At 39.5% G+C, this 27940-nt stretch overlaps 1 protein-coding gene across 1 annotated transcript in view; it reads right to left on the bottom strand.

Moving 5' to 3' along the window:
* The window catches only part of CCNB3 (cyclin B3), a 71873-nt gene that overhangs the window by 19435 nt on the left and 24498 nt on the right, over nt 1-27940 (bottom strand). Inside the window, exons 5-9 of the mRNA XM_036305827.1 lie at nt 22863-22993; nt 16819-17356; nt 14149-15528; nt 13214-13309; nt 11906-11998 (exon numbers count right to left, since the gene is read on the bottom strand). Of these exons, the coding sequence (XP_036161720.1) occupies nt 11906-11998; nt 13214-13309; nt 14149-15528; nt 16819-17356; nt 22863-22993 (2238 nt within the window). The remainder of the gene's footprint in view (nt 1-11905; nt 11999-13213; nt 13310-14148; nt 15529-16818; nt 17357-22862; nt 22994-27940) is intronic.

The raw sequence follows: 27940 nt of genomic DNA, 5'->3' as shown, positions 1-27940 counted from the left end.
CAGAAAAATAATGGTGAAGACTCAAAACACTTGTAAGTTAACACGTTAAGCACCAAGCCTGTTTTGTCTTCCTTTCCGTTTAGCCCGCGATATCCAATTTTACCGATATGCTGGTGGCACCAGTGACTGACGAGGTCCAGACAGAAAGTATAGTGTCAGTAACAGGTGACTGACAAAGCGCTTAACGTGTTAAACAACAGACTTCTAAATAGTGCAAGAATCAATAAAAAGGAAGTCTCCCCAAATTTGTAACATGCAGCTAAAGCAGTGCTTATGGAAAAATTTGTAGCAGTAAATGTTTATATTAGGAAAAAAGAAAGTTCTGATATCAATAATCTAAGCTTCTACCTTAAGCTATGAGAAAAAGCCCAGCCTGTGTGGCTCAGTGGTTGAGCATCGACATATGAACCAGGAGGTCACTAATTCTAGTCAGGGCACATGCCCAGGTTGCGGGCTCAATTCCCAGCGTGGGGCGTGCAGGAGGCAGCCGATCAATGATTCTCTCATTGATGTTTCTATCTCTCTCTCCCTCTCCCTTCCTCTCTAAAATCAATAAAAAATATTTTTAAAAAAGCAAATAAGAGCAAATTAAGCCCAAAGCATTAAGAAATGAAACTATAAAAATTAGAGCAGATATCATAACTGAAAATAGAAAAACTATAGAGAAAATGAATGAAACCAAAACCTGGTTCTTTGGGGAGTGGAAATCAATAAAATTGATAAGCTTCTAATAAGACTGATTAACTAAAAGATAGAAAAACAAATCACCAAGTATCAGGAATGAAAGAGTAAGTAATACAGGGAATACTATAAACAACTCTATGCACATAAATTCAACAACTTAAGATGAAACAGACCAATTATTTGAAAACTACAAACTACCAAAAGTCATCTAAATGGCATAAATAACTTCAATAATCTTATAACTATTAAAGAAGTTATATTTTTAGTTAAAGTTTGGTGAAAAGAAAAATACTTCTGACTCAGATGATTTCACTTGCAAATTCTATAAACATTTAAAGAATAAATAACATCAACTCTATACACTTCTTCCCGAAATAGAAGAAAGGGGGGATAGTTTCCCAAATTGTTGTATGAAGCCAGTATCATTCTCATACCAAAAAAAATAGACAAAGACAGTACAAATAAAAAATTTAAAAAAGAACACTACGGACCTACAAGCCAACATCCATCAGAATTATAGATCATCAACAAAAATCTTCAACAAAATATTAGCAAATAAAACCTAGCAGTATATAAAAAGAGTAACATAACAGGGCCAAATAGTGTTTACTCTAGGAATATGAGGTTGATTTAATATTGAAAATCAGTCAATGTAATCTATCATATTAATAGTATAAAACAAATCTTATCAATAGATCCAAGAAAAAATATAACATTCATTTATGATAAATATACATCAGCAAACTAGGAATGGAAGGTAACTTTCTCAACCTGAACAAGGGTATCTACAAAAACTCTCAAGTTAAGATCATACTAGTGGTGAAAGACTAACTGCTTTCTTCCTCAGTTTAGGAAGAATGGCAAGGCTGTGCACTCTTACTGCTTCTATTAAACATCATAATGGAAGTCCTACGCAGTGCAATAAAACATGAAAATGAAATTAAATGCACGAAGATTGGAAAAAATAAAACTGTTTTCATTTACAAATGACAACTATCTATGTGGATAACATCAAGAAATCTAAAAAAAATAAAAATCAATAAGTGAGTTTTAGCGAGGTCGCAAAATATGAATTCAAGGTCAAAACACAAATATCAGTATTTCATAACAGCAGTATAAATCTGGAAACCTAAATTTTAGAAAAATACCATTTACAATAGCTCCAAGAAAATAAAATATAAATAAGGTATAAACCTAACAAGACAAGTACAGGATCTATATGGTAAAAAAAAAATATTAACTAAATAATTGAGATATACAATACATTCATGGGTTGAAAGATTCAACATAGAAAGTATGTCAATCATTTTTAACTCCACCTATAGATGTGTGTTAGGGGTCCTCAAGACCACATTCCTAGGAGGACTACCAGGACTCAGTATATAATCATATTCATGGCTATGATTTATTATAGCAAAAGTTAACAAGCAAAATTAGCAAAGGGGAAAAAAGCATGGGCAAAGTTTGACAAAAAACAAAAGCAAGTTTCTAAGAGTCCTGTCTCAGTAGAGTAGTTTAGGATGCACTTAATTCCTCTGGCAATGAGATGTGACAATACGTGTAAAGTATTGTCTACAGGGAAACTCATTAATGACTCAGTGCCTAAGATTTTATTGGGAGCTGGTCACGTAAACACTCTGTGCTTAGCATGTACCAAATTCCCGTCTCCCAGAAGGAAAGCAGGTATTCAGAATAAACCACATTGTTTGCACAGAGTTCAAGTACAGTTATCATTAAGGGAGGGTTTTATAGTAGTGCAGGGAACTGTTTACTAGTCAAGTTCCCAGATGCCAGCCAAGGGCCAACTTTGCAAACAGGCCTGTCTAAGGATAGCAGTACTAGGCCCATTATGTTAACCCTTTTCTGGACAAAATGTAACTCAATTCCAATCAAACTCAGCAGGACTTTTTTGTAGATATAAACAAACTGATTCTAAAATTTATAGAAAGGCAAAGGAATTAGAATAGCTGAAACAATTTTGGGGAAAAAAGAAGAGAGTTGAAAGAATCATGCTACCTAGTTTTAAGAATTACTATGAAACTGCAGAAATAAAGATAGTGTAATATTGGCAAAGGGATACAGAGATAATGGGATAGAAGAGAGTATAGAAATAAGTATAAAATTAGACCCTCACAAATAAGGCCAATTGATTTTTGGCAAAAGCACAAAAACAATTTAGTGAAGAAAGTATATTTTTCCACAAATGGTGTTAGAATAATTAGACACTCATATGCAAAAAAAATGTACTTTGACTTCAAAATTTTCATACCTTAATACAAAAATTAACTCAGAAGGGGTTACAGATTCAATGTTAAAACTATGAAACTCTTAGATAAAATATAGGAGAAAATATTCATGACCTAGGTTTAGTCAAAGAGTTCTTAGACATAACACAAAAGACACGATCTAAAAAGAAAACACTTTAGAGAGATTAAAAATGGCGACAGAGTAGGAGGATGCTGCATGGTCATGCTCCCAGGAACAAGCTGGAATTACAACTGAAATACGAGAAGGCTTCCTGAATAATCAACGGAAAACTCACAGGAGAGAACCCTGATACCCAAGGACCGAAGGTGGAGCCGGCATAGAGACTGGTAAGAGGGGCAGAGACATGACCCACAGAGGGGAACTGAAGTCCCAGAGAGATTTCTCAGCCACTGGTGGGGGGTGGGGGAGGTGCCACTGAGAATTCTGGGATCTAATCACAGAGCTGGGCTAACCAGCAGAGAGCACCAAACTACTGAGGAAGGTATCCACATAACATCAAGCTGTGAAAAGCAGGGGGGTGCTGTCTGCCAGGGAGTGGCAGCTAAAAGTTCAGGCACCCTCTTAAAGGGGCAAGGCACAAACATTCCCTGTGGAGCCACCCACCTTGTGCTCTGGCAGAAGGAGGGTGAAGTGGACTGGAGCTGTGAGAGCAGAAGCCAGCACTGGGAACTCGGGGGACAGAGCTCAGAAGGCAGACACCCCAAGTCTCCTGGGCTCAGTCATTCCCTCACACAGCCACATAGACATCTGCCTTGCCTGGGGGAAGACAGTTGACACACCCTATTGGAAAACACCTTGCCCTGAGGCTGCTTAAGAGATTAAAAGTAACAATTTGAAGGAGTAGCAGCTGCTTGTGTACCCTGCCCCCATCCAAGGAACAGCAGCCTCCTGATCACCACACCCTCTGTCTGAGGAACAGCAGCTGTGTGTGAAGCCTCCCTCCACCAGCCAGAGGAGCCACCACAACTGTGAACAGCACCCACCAGAGGAGCTGCTACCAATTGAGGAGCAGCTGCTACCACAACCGCCCGAGGAGCAACCTCAGCCCGAGGAGCCACTGCCACCCAAGGAGCAGCCACTGAATGAGTCAACATCTAGATATGGCGGTACGATCAAACATGGGTAGACAAAGAAACCCCCAAAGGAAAGAAAAGGAGGACTCGCCAGAAAAGCAGCTAAGGGATACAGAGGCATGCAAAATGACAGAAAAAGAATCCAGATTAAGGGTCATAGAGTGCATAAACCGGATGAAGGAAAAAATCAACAACTTATGCAAGAAGCAAGAAGAAGCAGATGAAAAAATCAATAAATTATGTAAGAACCAAGAAGAAATGAAGAGTGATATAGCTGCAATAAAAAATACCATTGAAAGTTTCAACAGTAGACTAGGAGAAGCAGAGGACCGAATTAGCGAATTAGAAGACAGGGAAACAAAACACACACAAACTGAACAGCAATTGGAGAAAAAAATTAAAAGACAGAAGGAGAGCCTAAAAGAGCTATGGGACAACATGAAACGAAACAACATACGAATAATAGGGGTGCCAGAAAAACAGAAAGAGGAACAAGGGTTAGAAAACCTATTTGAAGAAATAATATCAGAAAACTTCCCAGAGGTGGGGAAGAAAAAAATCACACAAGCACAGAGAGTCCCAAACAAGGTGAACCCGAAAAGACCCACACCAAGACACATCATAATTACCATGGCAAATGTTCAGGACAAAGAGAGAATCTTAAAGGCTGCAAGAGAGAGAACGAACGTTACATTCAAGGGATCTCCCATTAGATTATCCAATGATTTCTCAACAGAAACACATCAGACCAGAAAAGAATGGACAGAAATTTACAAAGTGATGCAAAGCAAAGGACTGAATCCAAGAATACTCTATCTAGCAAGGCTATCATTCAAAATTGAAGGGGAAATAAGAAGCTTCACAGACAAAAAAAGGCTAAGGGAGTTTATCACCACCAAGCAAGCAATGCAAGAAATGCTAAAGGGAGTGGTGTAAAAAGAAGAAATAAAAAGCTCAGAAAGAAACAGCCACACACAAAAAAGAAATGGCTACAAACAAGTACCTTTCAATAATAACTTTAAATGTAAACGGACTAAATGCTCCAACCAAAAGACATCGAGTGGCTGAATGGATAAAAAAACATGACCCATACATTTACTGTCTACAAGAGACCCACTTCAGAAGAAGGGACTCACACAGACTGAAAGTGAAGGGATGGAAAAATATCTTTCAGGAAATGGAAATGAAAAAAATAAGCTGGGGTAGCAATACTTATATCGGACAAAATAGACTTCAAAGTGAAGGCCATAACAAGAGATAAGGAAGGCCACTTCATAACACTAAAGGGATCAATACAACAAGAAGATATAACCCTGATAAACATAGATGCACCCAACGCAGGAGCACCCAAATACATAAAAAACACTCCTGGAAGATATCAAAGGAGAGATCGACAACAATACAATCATATTAGGGGACTTTAATACACCACTAACATCACTGGATAAATCCTCTAGACAAACAATCAGCAAAGAAACAGCAATCCTAAATGACTCACTAGATCAGATGGACTTAATTGACATTTACAGAACACTTCACCCCAAAGCCATGGAATATACATTCTTCTCAAGGGCTCGTGGGACATATTCAAAAATAGACCACATATTGGGTCACAAACAAAGTCTCCCCAAATTCAAGAAGACTGAAATCATACCAAGCATCTTCTAAGACCACGATGGCATAATATTAGAAATAAACTACAATAAAAACAACCCAAAATACTCAAACACTTGGAAGCTGAATAGCATGTTATTAAATATTGATTGGGTTACCAATGAGATCAAAGAAGAAATTAAAAACATCCTGGAAACTAATGAAAATGAAAACACAACAATCCAAAACCTATGGGACACAATGAAAGCAATCCTGAGAGGGAAGTTTATAGCTCTACAGGCCTATCTCAAAAAACAAGAAAAAATGATAGTAGATCATCTAACTCTACAACTCAAAGAATTAGAAAGAGAGCAACAGGAAAAGCCCAGAGTGAGCAGAAGGAAGGAGATAATAAAGATTAGAGCAGAAATAAATGACATAGAGACCAAAAAAACAATACAGAAAATCAATGAAACCAAGAGCTGGTTCTTTGAAAGGATCAACAAGACTGACAAACCTCTGGCCAGGCTCACCAAGAAGCAAAGAGAGAGGACCCAAATCAACAAAATCAGAAATGATAGAGGTGAAATAACAACAGACCCCACAGAAATACAAATGATTGTTAAAAAATACTATTGACAACTCTACTCCAACAAATTAGACAACCTGGAGGAAATGGACATATTCCTAGAAAAATACAACATTCCAAAACTCAATCAGGAAGAATCTAAAAATCTCAACAGGCCAATAACTATGGAAGAAATTGAAGCAGTCATCAAAAAGCTTCCAGCAAACAAAAGCCCAGGACCAGACAGCTTCACAGGGGAGTTTTACCAAACATTCAAGGAAGAACTAAAACCTATCCTCCTCAGACTACTACAAAAAATTCAAGAGGAAGGAACACTTCCAAGCTCATTCTATGAAGCCAGCACCACCCTAATACCAAAACCAGGTAAAGACAACACAATGAAAGAGAATTACAGGCCAATATCCCTCATGAACATAGATGCCAAAATCCTCAACAAAATCTTAGCAAATCGGATCCAGCAGTACATCAGAAAGATCATACACCATGACCAAGTAGGATTTATCCCGGGGATGCAAGGATGGTACAATATCTGCAAATCAATAAACGTGATACATCACATAAACAAATTGAAAGAAAAAAAAAACATGGTCATATCAATTGATGCAGAAAAAGCATTTGACAAAATCCAACACCCATTTTTGATAAACACTCTCAGCAAGATGGGAATAGAAGGATCATAACTCAACATAATAAAAGCCATATATGACAAACCCACAGCCAACATCATACTCAATGGACAAAAACTAACACCATTTCCCCTAAGAACAGGAACAAGACAGGGATGCCCACTCTCACCACTCCTGTTTGATGTAGTACTGGAAGTATTAGCCATTGAAATTAGACAAGAAGAAGAAATAAAAGGCATCCAAATTAGAAAAGAAGAAGTAAAACTGTCCTATTTGCAGATGACATGACATTATACATAAAAAACCCTAGACTCCATCAAAAAACTATTAGATTTAATAAAAGAATTCGGCAATGTAGCAGGATACAAAATTAACGCCAAGAAATCTGTGGCATTTCTATACACCAATAGTGAACTTACAGAAAGAGAGACTAAAAAAACAATCCCATTTACCATCGCACCAAAAAAATTAAGCTCCCTAGGAATAAACTTAACTAAGGAGGTAAAAGACCTCTACTCAGAAAACTACAGGATGTTGAAAAAAGAGATAGAGGAAGACATAAACAGATGGAAGAACATACTATGTTCTTGGATTGGTAGAATCAACATCATTAAAATGTCCATACTACCCAAAGCAATCTATAAATTCAACGCACTTCCCATTAAAATACCAACGGCATACTTCACAGGCCTAGAACGAACTCTCCAAAAATTCATCTGGAATAAAAAAAGACCCTGAATAGCTGCAGCAATCCTGAGAAAGAACAAAGTAGGTGGGATCTCAATACCAGATATCAAGATGTATTACAAAGCCACTGTTCTCAAAACTGTCTGGTATTGGCACAAGAACAGACATATAGATCAATGGAATAGAATAGAGAGCCCAGAAATCGGCGCAAACCAATATGCTCAATTAATATTTGACAAAGGAGGCAAGAACATACAATGGAGCCAAGACAGTCTCTTCAGTAAATGGTGTTGGGAAAATTGGACGGATAAATGCAAGAAAATGAAACTAGACCACCAACTTACACCATACACAAAAATAAACTCAAAATGGATAAAGGACTTAAATGTACTATGGGAAACCATAAAAATACTAGAAGAATCCAAAGGCAACAAAATCTCAGACATATGCCAAAGCAATTTCTTCACTGATACAGCTCCTAGGGCATTGGAAACTAAAGAGAAAAAAAACAAATGGGACTACATCAAAATAAAAAGCTTCTGCACAGCAAAAGAAACCACCAACAAAACAACAAGAAAGCTAACTGCGTGGGAAAACATATTTGCCAATGTCATATCTGATAAGGGCCTAATCTCCAAAATTTATAGGGAACTCATACAACTTAACAAAAGGAAGATAAACAATCCAATCAAAAAATGGGCAAAGGACCTAAATAGACACCTTTCAAAAGAGGACACTCAGAAAGCCAAGAGACATATGAAAACTTGCTCAAAGTCACTAATCATCTGAGAGATGCAAATCAAAACAACAATGAGGTACCATCTCACACCTGTCAGACTGGCTATCATCAACAAATCAACAAACGACAAGTGCTGGAGAGGATGTGGAGAAAAAGGAACACTCATGCACTGCTGGTGGGAATGCAGACTGGTGCAGCCACTATGGAAGACAGTATGGAGTTTCCTCAAAAAACTAAAAATGGAACTCGCATTTGACCCTGTGATCTCACTTCTAGGAATATATCCCAAGAAACCAGAAACACCAATCACAAAGGATATATGCACCCATATGTTCGTAGCAGCACAATTCACCATAGCTAAGATCTGGAAACAGCCTAAGTGTCCATCAGTAGATGAACGGATTAGAAAACCGTGGTACATCTACACGATGGAATACTATGCTGCTGTAAAAAAGAAGGAACTCTTACCATTTGCAACAGCATGGATGGAACTGGAGAGAATTATGCTAAGTGAAATAAGCCAGTCAATGAAGGAAAAATACCACATGATCTCACTCATTCATGGATAATAGAGACCATTATAAACTTTTGAACAATAATAGATACAGAGGCAGAGCTGCCTCAAACAGATTGTCAAACTGCAGCGTGAAGGCCGGGGAGGGTTGGGGGGCAGGAGGGAGGGGTGTAAGAGATCAACCTAAGGACTTGTATGCATGCATATAAGCATAACCAGTGGACATAAGACACTGGGGGATAGGGGAGGCTATGGGACTGTCAAGGGCGGGGGGGAAAAAGGACACATATGTAATACCCTTTGTAATACTTTAAGCAATAAAAAAAGAAGAAAAGAAAAATATATTCCAAATTTTGTTAGTTGTATAATGGTTATGTTTAAATTATTAACACCTAAGAAATTGGGTGAAGGGTACATATAATATGCTGTAGTATTTTATATTTTTTTTTACATGTATGAGATTATTTCAAATTAAAATATTAAAAAATTAAAAATTAATAAAATATTAATTGAAATGTATCTGCATTACATGAAAAAAAAAGAAGGAACTCTTACCATTTGCAACAGCATGGATGGAACTGGAGAGCATTATGCTAAGTGAAACAAGCCAGTCAATGAATGAAAAACACCACATGATCTCGCTCACTCATGGGTAATAAAGACCATTATAAACTTATGAACAAAAATAGATACAGAGGCAGAGCTGCCGCGAACAGACTGTCAAACTACAGCGGGAAAGCCAGGGAGGGTTGAGGGGCGGGAGGAGGGGTGGGTAAGAGATCAACTGAAGGACTTGTATGCATGCATATAAGCATAACCAATGGACATAAGACACTGGGGGGAAGGGGAGGCTGGGGGATTGTTAAGGGCAGAAAAAAAAGGAGACACATGTAATACCCTTTGTAATACTTGAAGCAATAAAAAAAAATGAAAAATAAATAAATAAATAAAAGAAAAGAAAACACTTAAAAACTGGACTTCATTTAAATTAAAAACATATAATATTCATGAAATTAAAAAGTTATAAAGGTGGAGAATAAATTAGGAGTCTCTAAAGACAAGAAGGTGAGAGGAGGGAGTTGGCTATGGTTATAAAAGGGAAACATGAGGGATCCTTATAGTGATGAAATAATTCTGTATCTTAACTGTGGTGGTGGTAGTGCTTACAAAATTCACATGTGTGATAAAATTATATAGAACACACCCACACACGAGTACATGTAAAACCAATGAAATTTAAATAAGGCTTGTGAAACCTTGATTGTGACACTATACTACATTTGTGCAAAATGTTATCATTGAGAAAAAGGTAAAAGGTATACAGGACCTCTCTATACTATTTTTGCAAGTTATTATAAATCTATTATTTTAAACGTAAAAATTTCATCGAACTACATACCAAAATACTCAACTGTGATTCTCAATCAAAAAGATGTACATTAGCATCACTTGCAGAACTTTATAAAAATAAATGTACCTGGGCCACACCCCCACAATTCCAATTTGATAAGTCTAGGATGGGACCTGGGCATCTGTGATTCTGTGATCTGCACACTAAAGATCCATCCCTATGGATTACCACTACTTTAAAAGTGGAGGGTAAGAAATACACACATGAACAGTGGTTGTGGGATCATAGGTCATTGTAATTTCCTACCCTGCTATAATAAATGTGAAGTTTTGTACAATAAAAGTAACAAAAGCTGTTATAAAAAAGATTCAGTTCATCATTCTAGCTGGTAGATATATTTTATTTCTGTTATCCATTTATTATTCCCTATCCCTACTCCCAATTTCAATTACCCATGAATTTGATGAGTAGATCTTCTTTGTTCTCTGTTCTCATTTACATCACCAATAAAAAAAGGTTGATCAAAGTCTGCTGGAAGTCCACTAGAAATCTTGTTGTAGCTTGGTAATGATCAATAATCTTTGGGATTAATTTTATTTATTTAAGATCTCTCCAAATGTTACTCTTACCTAATTTATTAGTCTCCATCATTTCCATAAGATAATAGACATTTTCATGCTTTGTTGATGTCCAATCTCCCACCTTTCCCCAGTCGGTCACTCCAAAGTGAGCCTGAACCATTTCTCTGGCACTTAAAGGATATTAAACTACATTAACTTTTCTCCCTAATTATACAGGAACATTCTGCTAGACATAGACTATGCCTTATATTTCTGTGCAAACTCCATAGCAATCCATTCGATTCCATTCATTCAACAAATATTTATTGACACCCTTCTATGTGCCAGGTATTATTCTAGGCTACCTTTCCTTAATGTAAAATGATAATTAAATATTCACTGTAGTATTCCCTTACCAACCAACTCTGGACAAACAGCTACCTGCCACGTTTGGTGCTACACTGTCCTTCCTATTATCCATCCTACCCAAACTTGAAGGACTTTGCCACTGACCCCTATCAAAATCACTAGATATACTTTTACAAGATTTTAAGAAGAATTAAACTACCATATCATCAGTTTCTTTTTTTTATATATAAATAATTTCTTCTTCCATTTGTTTCTCCAGTATCTAATTTATAACGTTCTTATAGTATTTGGTATATTTTACTATGTATGTACTTATTTGTGTGCATGTCTTACCTTGACTGAGCTTATATAATAAAAGGCTAATATGCAAATTGACCAAATGGTAGAACAACTGGTCGCTATGATGTGCACTGACCACCAGAGGGCAGACACTCAATGCAGGAACTGCCCCCTGGTGGTCAGTGCACTCCCACAGGGGGAGTGCTGCTCAGCCAGAAGCCAGGCTCACAGCTGAGGAGCGCAGCAGCGGTGGTGGGAGCCTCTCCCACCACCATGGCAGCGCTAAGGATGTCCGACTGACAGCTTAGGCCTGCTCTCCTGAGGGCTCCTGGACTACGAGAGGGCGAAGGCTGGGCTGAGGGAGCTTCCCACCCCCCACCCCCCCCCGCTCCAAGTGCACAAATTTCGTGCACTGGGCCTCTAGTATATCATAAGCTTTCCAAAGGCAGGAACCATGGCTTATTCAGCTCTGTAGACCCAGTACATTTTTACCACGTCTGGAACCTGGCATTGCTAAATGAATAATTGATAAACAGAATAGCAGTTCCTTAAAGCAGGAGTTGCCAGGCTTACCTGTATTTTCACCAACCAGTTCACAAGAGAGACCCTCATGTCACTGTTGATCTCAGTCTGACTTCTCATGTAATTTTTAAGTCTGAACTTTTCCTGGTGGCAACAAGAAAGGAATGTTAATAAACTATTCTTATAGTTCAAAAACTGTATCTGAGGAAAAAATATTTGCAACTAATATCTCAGAAAAAAATATAACTTAACATAATTAACTTCTTCACTATTTAACTCATTTTCAGCTGGTATCTGATAAAGGCAGATCAAAGTAAACTTTCCCAGTTCTTTGAAAAAGGGACACACATGATATTCAAGTGTCACAGTGGATACTGAGGAATCCAGGGGGAAGACAGGCAGAAACATATCTATGATTAGATGAATATCAAAAAGGTTCTGCCTCCTATTTGAAATTCAACCTAAAAGCACAATACCATTCTATGTAGAGCAATGCTTCTCAAACTTTAACATGCATATATACCACTTGGAGGATCTTTAAAATTCACATTCTACTTAGAAGGTCTGGGGTGGGTCTAGGTTTTTGCATTTCTAACAAAATCCCAAGTGAAACCTATAGTGCTGAGCTAAGGCCCACACTTTTGGCATAGCAAAGTTTTCTCTTACTTCCTCTAAGGTATACTAGAAAAAAATGTAGGCTCTAAAGTCAGTTAATCAAAAGCTATGTCTCTAGTGAAAATAAGAGTTATTCATCCTCCCTCTCAGGCATGGCCTGCTAAAATTCTAGTTGGCACATAATCTTGGTCCCATCTGTTCTGTTGAAAGAGACAGGGAAAAAAACTTGAAATTGATGAATATTAGTAGTAAAAGAGACTGGCAGATTTCAAAGGAGGAAGAAAATTTCACCAGGTTGGAGAGGTAAAACAAAGGATATGATTTTATATATGATGCCAGAAACTTGCATAGAGAAAGGAAAAGATCTCTAATAGCAGCTACTCAGAGGAGACTACTTGACCATTTTGTGTCTGAGACTGTCTCCTCAGCAATTAGAGGTGTAGGCTTATGTTCCTCTAGGTAATAATACTTCATTTCATATCCCAACTCTACCACATACTAGTTGTGTGACTATGGACAGTTTCCCCCATCTATAAAAAGGAGATAATAGTACCTACCATCATGAAATTAATGGGAGAATTAAACAAGATAATGTCTATAAATTCCTTAGCACAACGTATAACTCATAGTAAGCTACCAGTAGATGCCAGTTGTTGCCCCCCTTTCAACTCATATTTGAAGGATGAAGTGATGAGGAAATGAGAACTAAAAATCATTCCTACCCCCCACCAGTCATCTACATACCTCTCTCGCCTTCATGTAGTTGAAGATATCCTTGGTGTATGCTAAGTTGAAATATGGATCATAATGGCCCCCATCAATTATCTCCAGTATTGTTATCTGATTGGAAATCACCAAAAAGTCATATTAGGAGAAAGAGTCCAAGGAAGGCTTAGCATATGCACATAAACAATGACTTCTTTCTTTCCACTGTCATCTTCTACTAAGGTTCTTCAAGCTTCATACATCCTGGACCATAACAGAGCACCCTTGCACCCTGCAATCCTCATGCTGCTGAGTGACCAAGATATGCTTAGTCCTCCTTGTACATGTCTGCTCTACCCTAGGAATCTGACACCATTTTTACAGGTAAGCTCAAGATTCTTCAACAACACCGTTATTTTACTATTTTGTCTTATGTCATCTGTCTTCTTAGGTTCCTTGTCCCAAAGCTTTAATCTGGCCCAAATCATCTTCTTGGTAGCCTTTTCCACCATTCTACACCTTTATTCAGGTTGTTTTGCCTACAAGAGGGCTATTTCTCTCTCTATTTGCCAAATCTCATCCCTTTACCCTTTCAATTTACAACTTAAAGAGCATCTTCCTTAGGAGATGCCTCCATGAACTTTACCCATCTTTGACTGAAGTCCACTTGAATTCAGATTGCAATTACTAAGAAATGCAATTTCCCAAGAAGTAAATACTACTGCAAAGCCTATATATATTTATATACAGTATTACAGGCTCTTGTGGGTATTCCTAGAATAAACACTCTCTAATTGCTTAGGTGAATCACTATGCCAATCAGAAAGTCAAGAGGTTCTACAAGGCCAACTTGATTTACTATAACTTATAATATATAGTTCAGTTTCTGTTTAAGAAAAAAAAATCTCTTTGCTAGCAGCTACCTCCATGACAACAAAGAACATTTAATCTAATGTAAGAAGAGAGCAGAATACCTTCTTCTTTGATATATGGCGCCAATAGGAGAAACGTTTTTTGGAACTGGATTTACGAGCACTGTACTTCCTTTTGGTTTTATACTTGCCCAAACTAGTCATTTTGCCAAAGTTGGCCATGCCTGTTTGGGATTCAGGGGGAGAGTTGAACACATGTGAGCTGTTATTAACTTGGAGTGTTGATAAATCTTTAAGAAAAGTGTCTTCCTTTTGGGTGGGATTATCTTGCAAGGTCAATGGCCCCTCAAAGGACAACTTCTTCCGAGTGGTAGATTTCTTATTCAACATCTTTAAATTGAATGAGTCATCGATGGTAGGCTTCCCCTGAAAAGTTAATTCTTCAATGATGAGGGGATCCTTCTCAATGCTGGGCTTCTGCTGCAAGGACAATTGCTTCTTCAAGAGGAACACCTCCCCTTGAGCAGTGGACTTCTCCTTTAAAGATAATTGACTCTCTGTGCTTATTATTGCTTCAGTGGAGAGCTTCTTCTTCCGAATCAATGGTTTCTTCAAAAGGAAATCCTCTTCAGTGGTGCTTTTCTCCTGAAAAATCAACCGCTTCTTCAAGGAGTCCTCTTTGGTATCAGTGATATGCTTCTTCTTTAAAGATAACAGCGTCTTGTCAATTGCCTCCTCAGTTGAAGACTGCTTCCTAAATGGCCCTGGCTTCATAACAAAGAAATCCTTATCTTTGCCAATCATATTCTGCAAGTCCAGCACTTCTTGGCAGATGGGCATCATTATTTGAGTGGTGTACTTTCTCTTATTTAAAGATAATGGCTCCTTGCTGGAGATTGCCTCATTTGTGGTATGTTTCTTCCTACAGGAAACTGGCTCCATAAGAAATTCATCTTTGCTGTGGATATTCTCCTGCAATGCCCGAGGCTTCTTCAAGAGGGCTGCCTCCCCCTGAGTGGTGTGCTTCTCTAGCAACATAGATGATCCCTTGAAGAGGAACTCCTCCTCAGTGGTAGGCTTCTTTTTAAAGGACAATGGCTCCTTAATGAGTGACTTCTCTTCAGAAATGGCCTGCAATACTAGTGGCTTCTTCAAGCAGGATAGCTTATCTTCAGTGGTACGTCTCTTTGCAAACACTAGCACCTCATTGGGGGTCGCCTTCTCCATGGTACGCTTCTTCTTAAAAGCCAAAGGCTCCTTTAAAAGTGAGTCCTCTTCAGTTGGATTCTTTTGCAAGGCCAAGGGCTTCTTTAAGACAGACATGTCCCCCTCAGTGGTATGCTTCTCTTGCAACAGAAATGGCTCTTGGAAAAGGAACTGCTTAGTGGTAGACTTAGTCTCAAAAGGAAATGGTTCCTCATTGAGCAACTTCTCTCTGGAGGTGGCTTTCTGCAATATTAGTGGCTTCCTCTTATAAGACACCTTCTCCTGAGGGGTACACTTATTTAAAGTTAACAGCCCCTTGGTGGTGGTAGACTCCTCAGTTTTAGGTTTCTTCCTAAAGTCCATTGGCTCCACAAAAGAATCCTCTTCAATGTTATTGTCCAGTGAGGTCATTTCCTTCACACGGCCGAACTGCTTAGTGGTAGACTTATTCTGAAAAGGAAATGGTTCCTCATTGAGCAACTTCTCTCTGGAGGTGGCCTTCTGCAATATTAGTGGCTTCCTCTTATAAGACATCTTCTCCTGAGTGGTATACTTATTTAAAGTCAACAGCCTCTCAGTGGTGGTAGACTCCTCAGTTTTAGGTTTCTTCCTAAAGTCCATTGGCTCCACAAAAGAATCCTCTTCAATGTTATTGTCCAGTGAGGTCATTTCCTTCACACGGCCGAACTGCTTAGTGGTAGACTTATTCTCAAAAGGAAATGGTTCCTCATTGAGCAACTTCTCTCTGGAGGTGGCTTTCTGCAATATTAGTGGCTTCCTCTTATAAGACACCTTCTCCTGAGGGGTACACTTATTTAAAGTTAACAGCCCCTTGGTGGTGGTAGACTCCTCAGTTTTAGGTTTCTTCCTAAAGTCCATTGGCTCCACAAAAGAATCCTCTTCAATGTTATTGTCCAGTGAGGTCATTTCCTTCACACGGCCGAACTGCTTAGTGGTAGACTTATTCTCAAAAGGAAATGGTTCCTCATTGAGCAACTTCTCTCTGGAGGTGGCTTTCTGCAATATTAGTGGCTTCCTCTTATAAGACACCTTCTCCTGAGGGGTACACTTATTTAAAGTTAACAGCCCCTTGGTGGTGGTAGACTCCTCAGTTTTAGGTTTCTTCCTAAAGTCCATTGGCTCCACAAAAGAATCCTCTTCAATGTTATTGTCCAGTGGGGTCATTTTCTTCACACGGCTGAACTGCTTAGTGGTAGACTTATTCTCAAAAGGAAATGGTTCCTCATTGAGCAACTTCTCTCTGGAGGTGGCCTTCTGCAATATTAGTGGCTTCCTCTTATAAGACACCTTCTCCTGAGTGGTACACTTATTTAAAGTTAACAGCCTCTCGGTGCTGGTAGACTCCTCAGTTTTAGGTTTCTTTCTAAAGTCCATTGGTTCCATAAAAGTGTCCTTTGCAATGTTATTGTCCAGTGAGGTCATTTCCTTCACACAGCCAAACTGCTTAGTGGTAGACTTATTTTCAAAAGGAAATGGTTCCTCATTGAGCAACTTCTCTCTGGAGGTGGCTTTCTGCAATATTAGTGGTTTTCTCTTATAAGACACCTTCTCTTGAGTGGTACACTTATTTAAAGTTAACAGTCTCTCAGTGGTGGTAGACTCCTCAGTTTTAGGTTTCTTCCTAAAGTTCATTGGCTCCACAAAAGAATCCTTTTCAATGTTATTGTCCAGCGAGGTCAATTCCTTCACACAGCAGAATTGCTTCTCTTGACTTATATACAACTTCGTGGAGGATAATGTCCTCTTAGCAAAAGTTGCCTCTCCAGTTTCATGCTTATTCCCAAAAGTCACTGGCTCTGAAACAAACTCAAAATCACTCTCAGTCTCCCCCAGCAAGGATAGTGGCTCCACAAATTCAGATGTCTTATTCCAATTTATGTCCTTCTTTAAAGATAATGACCTCTTGATATGAGTTGTGTTCCTAGTAGTGGGTTTCTCTTTTAAAACTAATGGCTTTTTTAAAAGAGATGCCTCCTCAGTAGTGGGTGCTTTAGAGATGGTAGATATATTCACAGTGAGTGGTTTCTCCACAAAGTTTAGTACCATGGTGCTAACTGCTGATGATGAGAGTTCCAATTCATATCTGTAAAGAAAACAATATCTGGGTAAGAAGAATGTAGTTCCTAGAATCTTCACCTACCATCTCATTTTGTTGCCAAATGTACTAAAGGTATGAAAGTGAAAAGGCCTTCAACTCCAGGAGACAGATTAAAGTGTAAAAATCAATGCGTACCATAGTGAATTAACTAAATAGCAGTTTATAGTTTCTATGACCTACATCCCCTCACTTTTCTGAAAAATTTCTCCTGAAATCCATGCTATACTTTTAGAATGTATTATTTATTACCTTTAATTATATATAAAGGCTTTCATTATAATACTTACCACATTGTATGAGTTATCTGCTTACATATCAGTCTCCCTCACTAGCTGCAATTATTTGTCTTTATATATTAGAACTAGGCATCTGGTAAAATTCAGGTTGAAATTAATATTTTTGAAAACTTATGAGAGAGGATTTTAAGAGAGAAGTGTATAAGAGGCTCAAGAAGGGTTATAAGTAAAAGCTGGGCACTTAACGTTGGTGGTATCTAACCATAGTCCCTTTACCCTAGACTATTCACAAGGTATTTTCTCAGTGGACATGAAAAGACCAAAATAAGCATTGTTCGCATGTGTCAGATGCAAAGCTTTGTTTTGTATAGGATTTCATGTCCAATCAGAGTGAGTAACCTGGTGTAACTAAATCATTGGATGACTAGAAATCAGAATAAGAGAGAGAATTAAAAACAAATACAATCATCAGTCTGCACAAGAATAAGTACCTCCAAGAAACTATGTATCATATGATTCCATTTATCTGAAACACCAATAGACATATCCATAGAGGATATTCATAACAGAAAGTAGATTGGTGGTTGACTGGGGCTGAAAAGGGGTGGGTCTGGGAAGGGAAGGGTAGGAAGGAAGACTGAAAAGGGAAGGGACTGCTAATGGGTACGAGTTTCTTTTGGGGGGGGGGTACAGAATATTGGAAAAGTTCTAAAATTAGATAGTGGTGATGTGATGGCTATACAACTAACTCTATGAATATAATACCAAAAAACAATGAATTATTTTTAAAAAAGAAGTGCCAGCTGTACTAGTAGAAATTGACAAGCTGATTCTAAAATTTATATGGAATTTCAAGGAACCCAGAATAGCCAAAACAATCTTGAAAAAAAGGAACAAAGTTGGAGGCAATTTCAAAATGCCTTACAGAGCAACAATAACCAAGATAGTTGTGGTACTGATATAACTACAGATATGTAGATCAATGGAATAAAATTAAGAGTTCAGAAATAAACACTTACCTTAACAATCAATTTTGACATGGTTGTCAAGACAATTAAGTGGAGAAAGATTAGTCTATTTAAGAAAAAGGTGCTAGAACTGGATCTCTACATGCGAAACAATTAATTTAGACCTCTAACATACACCACCAACAGAAATTAACTAAAAAAAGCCTAAGTTAAGAGCTAAAACTTTAAAACTCTTAAAAGAAAATCATAAAAATAAGCAAAGAAAAAAAAAGGTCACGGACATAGTATGGTGATTACCAGAGGAAAAGGGGGGTGGGGGAGGTAGAAGAGGGTAAAGGGGGATAAATAGTGATGGAAGGAGAATTGACTTGGGGTGGTGAACATACAGTACAATATATAAATGATGTATTATAGAACTGTACACGTGAAACAAAAAAATTCAATAATATTCTTTAAAAATAAAAATTTTAAGACGTAAATCTCTATAACCTTGGATTTGGCACTGGTTTCTTATTAAATATGACACCAAAAGCATAAGCAACAAAGAAAAATATAAATTGAATTCCACAAAATTAAAAATGTTTGTGCATCAAAGGACACCAACAGGAAAGTGAAAATACAACCCACAGAATGGATAAAAATATTTCCAAATCATTTATCTGATCAGGGACTTATATCTAGAGTATGCAAAGAACTCTTACAAATTCAATAATGAAAAGCTCAATGACTAAATTATAAAAAGGGGACAAAGGATCTGACTAGATATTCTTCCAAAGAAGATATGCAAGTGACCACTAAGCATATGAAAGATGTTGAATGTCAGAGAAATGCAATCTAAAGAAGGAGATACTACTTCACACCCACTAGGATGGCCATAATTTTTTTTAAAGAAAGAAGATAACAAGGGTTGACAGGGATATGGAGAATTAGAAACCCTCATATATTGCTTGTAGGATTGTAAAATAGTGCAACCACTGTAGAATATAGTTTCACAGTTCCTCAAAGAGTCCAACATAGAATTGCCATTTGACCTAGCAATTATATTCCTAGGAATATACACAAAAGGATCCTATATAAAAAAAGCCTAATACGCTAAGTGTCTGGTCATTCAGTCGTCTGTTCAATCAAAGCATAATATGCTAATGATATGCTAAGGCTGCTCAACCACTCGCTATGACATGCACTGACAACCAGGGGACTGACACTCTGACCAATAGGTTAGCTTGCTGCTGGGGTCCAGCTGATCAGGACTGGGCGAGATGGGCCAGACACAACCTGGAGCCCTCCTGTGGTCCCTCCCTGACTGGCCAACCTCCTGTGTCCCATCCCTCCCCGGCCCTGATCATCCACCAGTGGGGTCCTTCAGCCTGGCCTGCACCCTCTCGCAATCATCAATCCCTTGGGGGATGTTGGAGATACAGTTTCAGCCTGATCCTGCAGGCCAGGCTGAGGGACCCCACTGGTGCACAAATTCGTGCACTGGGCCTTTAGTCTATCTACACTAATAAAAGAGAAAGATGCAAATTAACCATCACTCTGCCACTCCACTACTCCTATAAGCCACGCCCACCGGTCAATCAGGAGTGAGTATGCAAATTAACCCAACTAAGGTGGTGGCGGCCACGGAGCTGGAGCAAGCAAGAGGCTTGGGTTGTCCCAGGCGATGGAGGAAGCCAAGCTTCCCGCCTGCCCTGACCAGCCCTGGGCTCTGCTCAAGGCTACAAAGTTTCAATTATAGAAGATAAATAAATCCCAGATACTGCGTCCAGCCCACCCTGGCCTCCACTCAAGGAGGTGCTGAAGAAAAAAGAAAGAAAAAAAGGAGAGGCTGGGAGCTTAGGTCGCTGGGGGGCGTGGCCAGCCTGTAAATGGCCCTCAGCCCCTCACCCAGGCTGGCCAGGCACCCCAGCGGGACCCCCACCCTGATCCGGGACACCCTTCAGGGCAAACCAGCTGGCCCCCACCCGTGCACCAGGCCTCTATCCTATATAATAAAAGGGTAACATGCAAATTGACCCTAACTGGGAATGACTGGTCACTGACACATACTGACCACCAGGGAGCAGACGCATAATGCAGGGGGAGCTCTGCTCAGCCACAAGCCAGGCTGATGGCTGCCAGCACAGCGGTGGTGGCAGGAGCCTCTCCCGCCTCCTCAGCAGCACTAAGGATGTCCGACTGCAGCTTAGGCCTGCTCCCCACTGGCAAATGGACATCCCCTGAGGGCTTCGGGGCTGCCAGAGGAATGTCTGACTGCCAGCTTAGGCCTGATCCCCTGGGGATCCCAGCAGGTGGACATCCCCCGAGGGGTCCCAGACTGTGAGGGCACAGGCCGGGCTGAGGGACCCCCCCGAGTGCACAAATTTTTGTGCACTGGGCCTCTAGTATATATATAAAAGCCTAAGTGACTGTTACAAATGAACAACTGGAACAACAGGTCGACCAGTTGCTATGACGCACACTGACCACTAGGGGGCAGACGCTCAACACAGGAGCTGCCCCCTGGTGGTCAGTGCACTCCCACAGGGGGAGCGCCACTCCGCCAGAAGCCAGAGTCATGGCTGATGAGCACAGCTACCATGACAGGAGCCTCTCCTAACACCGCGGCAGTGCTACCAAGCAGTAGTGGCAGGCACAGTGGGCTGGGATGAGCATGAGCAGTGTGGTGCTGGCTCAGGCAGGTTCCTCCCTGGCCGCCTGCTGCTTGGTGCACTGCTACATCCCTCAGGGGATGTCTGACTGCCTGGCCTGGCCTGGCCTGCGAGGATCAGGCTAAACCAGCAGTAAGACATCCCCTGAGGGGTCCCAGACTGCAAGAGGGAGCAGGCCAGGTTGAGGGACTTCCACCCCCCCCCTTCAAGCACGAATCCATGCACCGGAACTCTGGTTGAAAATAAGTGTTCAAACAAAAACTGGTATGTGAATGTTCATACGAGCACTATTCAGAATAACCAAAAGGTGTAAACAACCCAAAAATCCACCAACTGATGAAAGGATAAACAAAATATGGTATATGCATCCATAGGATGGAATATTTGGCAATAAAACAAGAATGAAGTACTCATACCTGCTACAACATGGCTGAACCTTGAAAACATTATGCTACATGAAAGAAGCTAGACACATAAGACCACAAATTATATAATTCCATTTATATGAAATGTCTAGAATAGGCAAATCTATAGAGATGGAAAATAGATTAGTAGTTGCTTAGAGCTCAGAAGGATGGCAGAATTGAGAATTGAGATATAATAGCTAAAGGCACAGGGTTTCTTTTGGGGCTGAGCGTAGATCTATGAACCAGGAGGTCATGGATCAATTCCTAGTCAGGTCACAAACCTGAGTTTTGGGCTGGATCCCCAGTAGGGGGTGTGCAGGAGGCAGCCAATCAATGATTCTCTGTCATCATTGATGTTTTTATCTATCTCTCTCCCTTCCTCTCTGAAATCAATAAAAATACATTTTAAAAAAATAAACCAAGTAGGGCTAACTGCTAATCTTCTGGTTTGATTGCTTTGAGTTGGGTAATTGACAAAGTGTCCTGTGGACCTGGCATGTTAATTTTCTTAATTTCCCCAACTTTTCCCCCTTACCATTTGGAACCCATGCTTAGCCCCATTATAGATATCTATCTAACCTATTCTATTCTTCCCTGATGAAGTAATTCCCACTGGAATGAGGAGAAGATATAGAAACATCTCACTCCACTCTCTAACTCCTCTTCTAATAAAATTTTTCCTCAGGGTAAATCCTTTCTCTAATCCTAGATGGGAATACTTATACTTACCATATTTGCAGAACCTATGAACAGTTCCCTGTAACAGCTGGAAAACACATGTTTTTGGCCTAGGGAGACAGTAATCTCTCTCCAATAACAAGGGACAAACATCCCCTAAAGCTTCTAATGAATAAGTGGACTAGCAAGCTATCAAACAGCTGCTAAGAATCCTCTAAAAATTTAAGTTGCCCCAAACTCTCAAGTACAGAGAGTTCTAACAGGGACTGAATTACTAAAAGATAGAAAAGGTGAACACAAGATCTTTTGGCAAATTCCCCAATGACAACAGCTTTTTCAATATGCAAATACCCCATGGAAAAGGAGAGGGAGAAAAGAGGCCTGTAACATTTTAGCAACCACAGCTGAGTCCACCTCAGCAACCAAAGTTAATGTAGTAATCACCAACATGGCTTATTAAACATGTTTTCAATGAGGACAAAAGGAAGTCAAAAGGATGTCACACACTCTCCTTTACCATCTAAAACAATGCCATCTGTGTCACCTCTTACTTTTTTATATTTATCGCATTGTTTCTGGCCAACTCAAGAGCAGTTGTGTTCTTGTTTATCTTCTTGGAAATGTCTTTAACAACCTCCTTATTGGCTTCCTTCTTGGGTTGGGCAGGTGGACTCTGAGAAGCCTACAAAAAATAGGGGAGAAAAGGCAGCAAAAAAATTGAGAGAACAATAAATTACCCAATAGGTGGCTCTTATAGGAACGTCCTGACCCACATCCCCACCCTAGACACTTTGTTTGAGTGTTCGAGGAATAATCAAAATATCTCACAACCAGTATAGTACTGGTGTGGACTAATCACAGTGAAAGCTAGCAGAACAGTACAACTGGTAATTATTAGCTAAATAGCAGTCCTAAATCAAGCATGTCAAACTCACAGCCAGCAGGCCATATGTCTCATTTAAATGATTCTAAGAAATATAGAAAGTAGTTCTTATCTCCATGTTAGGCATACTGGCTGGCAAATTCTCCAAAAGATGTTTTGCTAATATCACATTCCACTTTCACCCCAGAAGATGTTCAGAGGTGGGGGGAGGCAATATAACTGGCTTTGCTGCCTGGGTATACTAAGGTCAACTAGGTTTTCAGGGTTGAGCTCTAACACAACACTACCTATGATACATTTATTCCATTTCATTGAAGGGATATTAAATATGGAACTCTGAGGAGTTCCACCCCATATTCTAATCATGACTAATTGTATTAAACATTAGGAGAGATCCCGAGTCTGCAAATAATGTCAGTAAAATTAAATTTATAAGTTATACCTTTAAAATGAAATACATTTAACCTAATTATAGTCCAAATAAATACCATTACCATACTAAAGAAAAAAAGAAGATAATATAAGAAAAGAAAAAACTAGCTTAAGTAAACACAACATTAGACTATATACCCTCAATCTGTACACCGTCAATCAGGGTGGATTTGTGGAGTGGCAGGGAATACTGCCAATAAATATGGAACTCTTTTTAGTAGGTTTGTTTATTATGATGGTATATATGCAGTAATTTTGAAACTCCTTTAGAAATATTACAGTATTGAGTAAATGTGTTGATGTTCTTGGGAACCAGGATTCTTATTGTAGAAGAAGAAACATAAAAGCATGGATTGGGGAATAAAAGAAGGAATCCTGTTTATTAGAATGAGGGCTGTGTGAACATGATTTTTAAATATGCATATCTATATATACATCTGAATATCTATAATAATAGAAGAGTAATATGTTTATTAGACTGAACGTCCTTCTGGATGACCTTCTGGACAAAGCTTCAGTGGCAGGGGCCGAGGCAGAGGTGCCTGCTGCAGTGGGCGGGGGCCGAGCCCCTTGCATCAATTTTGTGCATCGGGCCTCTAGTATAGAATATGTGTGTATAGATCAGTGATGGCTAACCTTTTGAGCTCGGCGTGTCAGCATTTTGAAAAACACTAACTTAACTCTGGTGCCGTGTCACATATAGAAATTTTTTGATATTTGCAACCATAGCAAAACAAAGACTTATATTTTTGATATTTATTTTATATATTTAAATGCCATTTAACAAAGAAAAATAAACCAAAAAATGAGTTCACGTGTCACCTATGACATGTGTCATAGGTTCGCCATCACTGGTATAGATATATGTATATGTATGTTTAGGTACATATATGCATGGATGTGTGTATACATGCAGATATTTCCTAGTTCTGTATATTGAAAAGTCAGAAAATTAGACACCCCAGTAACACACCTAGCACTGAGACCTTGATCTCTAGTACCATTAAAGAGCTGAGATAAAATAGAAACAAGATGAATCTGGAACATCCTGTTATGCTGGAAAGAAACTGCTGAAAAAAAGGTATGAGAGTATGTCACAGTAGTCAGATTGAAGGGGACCCTACTGGCTAAATCTGGGACAGTTTCAGCACCAAAATACTTAAGCACAGACCCTCCAGCCAAGCCCACTGCTTCAGTCATAGGCCCTGCATGACTCAGTGCCTGGACCCTTTGGTGAGAGCTAAAATAGGAAGACAAAGCAACAACCCCCAAAGGAAAGAAAAGGAGGAATTGCCAGAAAAGGAACTAAATCAGCGGTTCTCAACCTGTGGGTCACGATCCCTTTGGGGGTCGAGCGACCCTTTCACAGGGGTCACCTAAGGCTATCGGAAAACACATATATAATTACATATTGTTTTGTGATTAATCAGTATGCTTTAATTATGTTCAATTTGTAACAATGAAATTGGGGGTCACCACAACATGAGGAACTGTATTAAAGGGTCGCAGCATTAGGAAGGTTGAGAACCGCTGAACTAAATGAAACAGAGGTATGCAATATGTCAGAAGAAGAATTCAGACTACGAGTCATACAGTTCTTAAACAGCCTGCATAAGAAAATCAACAACTTATGTAAGGGGAGATTAAAAAGGGTGGCAGAGTAAGTGGATGCTGCATGGACATGCTCCCAGGAACAAACTGGTATTACAACTAAAATACAGAAAAACTTTCTGAATAATCAACGGAAAACTTGCAGGAGAGAACCCTGACATCCAAAGACCAAAAGTGGAAACTGTATAGAGTAGTAGTTCTCAAACTTCCTAATGCCGCGACCCTTTAATACAGTTCCTCATGTTGTGGTGACCCCCAACCATAAAATTATTTTCATTGCTACTTCATAACTGTAATTTTGCTACTGTTATGAATCTTAATGTAAATATCTGGTATGCTATATGTGTTTTCTGATGGTCACAACCCACAGGTTGAGAACCGCTGGTATAGAGACTGGTAGGAGGGGTGGAGGTAGGAAAGGGCTGGCCAGGTGCCCACAGAGAGCAACTGAAGTCCTGGAGAGATATCTGATCTGTGAGAGGTTGCCACTGAGAACTCTAGGATCTAATCGCCAAGCTAGGCCCCCAGCAGAGAGCATCAAAACAGGAGGGTACACAGATAACATCTGACTGTGAAAAGCAGCAGGCTGCTGTCTGCCAGAGAGTAACAGCTGAAATCTTAGGCACCCTCTTAAAGGGCCAATGCACAAAATTCCCTGTGGAGCCACCCACCTTGTGCTCCAGCAGAGGGAGAGTGAAGTGGACTGGAGCTATGAGAGTAGAAGCCAGTACTGGGAGACTCAGGGGATAGAGCTCAGAAGGCAGACACCCAAAGTATCCTGGGCTGAGTAATTCCCTCACACAGCAGAGGACATCTTTCCCATATAGACATTTGCCTTGCCTGAGGGAAGACAGTTGGCACACCCTATCAGAAAACACCTTGCCCTGAGGCTACTTAAGAGACTAAAATAACAACTGGCCTCCAGGCACAAGAAACTGTCCCACCATATTGAAAGAAACTCTTGCCATACCTGAGGACAATTGCCTGGGGGGTTATTCAAGTTGGAATCCTATCAGTCTGTAGGCAGAGGCAGTCTCTTGAGGCTTTGAGTCTTTGCCTGATCTAATTAGTCAGAAACAGCCTTTAACACTGTCCTGCACTAGAAATTGAGAGGCATTGAGCATCTACATAATATGTAGTCACAAACCCAAACAGAAAGCCAAAATGAGGAGGCAAAGAAACAACCCCCAAATGAAAGAACTAGAGAATTCTCCAAAAGGGATAAATGAAGCAGAGATAAGAAATTTATCTGACACAGAGTTCAGAGTAACAATGGTAAAGATGCTCAACAGCATGAAAAGGGATATAGTAACTATGAAAAAGAACAGTCTGAGATAAAGAATGACAACACAAATAAAGAACACATTGGAAGGAATACACAGCAGATTAGGGGAAGCTGAGGATGAAATCATTGAATTTGAAAACAGAGTTGAAAATATCACTCAACTAGAAAACTAAAAAAGAAAAAAAAAGCAATTTAAAAACAGGAGGACAGCTTAATCCTTTGTACACCATAAGTGTCTAATAGATGCGAGTGGCAGACCTTCCCCACACACCATGCACATCTATAGCCACACAAAAAATAGCAATATTACACTCGGTGATTTCCAGTTACAGGTAATCAGGCAATTAGTTCAAAAACGTATATTAGCATGATGTGAGGAAAGGAAATATTATGCCGCTGACTTGCCATCCAGATTATATGAATGACATTTTTGGGGGGAATATCTGCCAAATGGGAGAAAAATCTACATGGAAAAAGTGTCTGGTATGCTCTTCAACTAGTATTGGTAGAAACCAGTGAAAAGAAACCAAATACTTTTGTAAACAATATAATGTTCCATTATGTGTTGTACTGTGTTTCCAACTTTATCATAAACTGAGGTGATTTTAATAATAACTAAGTGTACTTTTTTCAACTGTGTATGTACTACGTAAAAATCATTAAAAATGTTCTTTGGAAGAATTTTTTTAAAAAATGTTTTCTCTAAGTTGCAGCCCTGACCAACTTTAAAATCATTTTTCATGAGAATTTTCAACTGAAAATATTCAAGAACACATGAATTGTAATATATTTATTTTTATAATATTCATTGCAAATTGATTTTTTAATTAAATTCAAAATATAGTGACATGTGGGGATGGTTTCTATTTTGGACATGTGGCAGTTAACTGGTTAAGAGAGTTGTGGGACAACGTGAAATCCTAATATATAAAAATTCAGGACCCATAATATTCCAAACGACCAAAGGCTTGACCAACTGGAAGTCAGTCCTGCAGTCAGTGCTGAGTTGCCGGCAACCCAGCACTAACTGCCGCTGCTGCGGGTGTGGCGACCAGCACTGACTGCCGAGAGGGCTGTGGATCAGGCCTGGAGAGAGAACCAGGGTCTGATCCATAGCCTCTGTGGCAGCTGTTGATCAGTCCTTGCCTCTCTCTCTCCAGCCCTGGCCAACAGCCATGCCTCTCTTTCTCTCCGGGCCTCCTCGAGGGCTGCTTATCAGCCCTGCCTCTCTGATCAGGCCTGGAGATAGGCCAGGAGACGCTGAGTGGCATAAAAACTGACCAATTCGAACCAAATCTGGGTAAACTGAGAGGAGCCAATGACTGCATAGGAGGCAAAGCTTTTGATGCTGACTGGCATAGAAACTGACCAATCAGGACCTACTCTGGGTGTACTGCGAAGGCAGAACCTAAGGTGGG

The sequence above is a fragment of the Myotis myotis genome, unplaced genomic scaffold (assembly GCF_014108235.1).
Source record: "Myotis myotis isolate mMyoMyo1 unplaced genomic scaffold, mMyoMyo1.p scaffold_m19_p_4, whole genome shotgun sequence".
In the NCBI taxonomy this organism is placed as follows: Eukaryota; Metazoa; Chordata; class Mammalia; order Chiroptera; family Vespertilionidae; genus Myotis; species Myotis myotis.
This window is presented reverse-complemented; position numbering and strand designations above follow the sequence as displayed.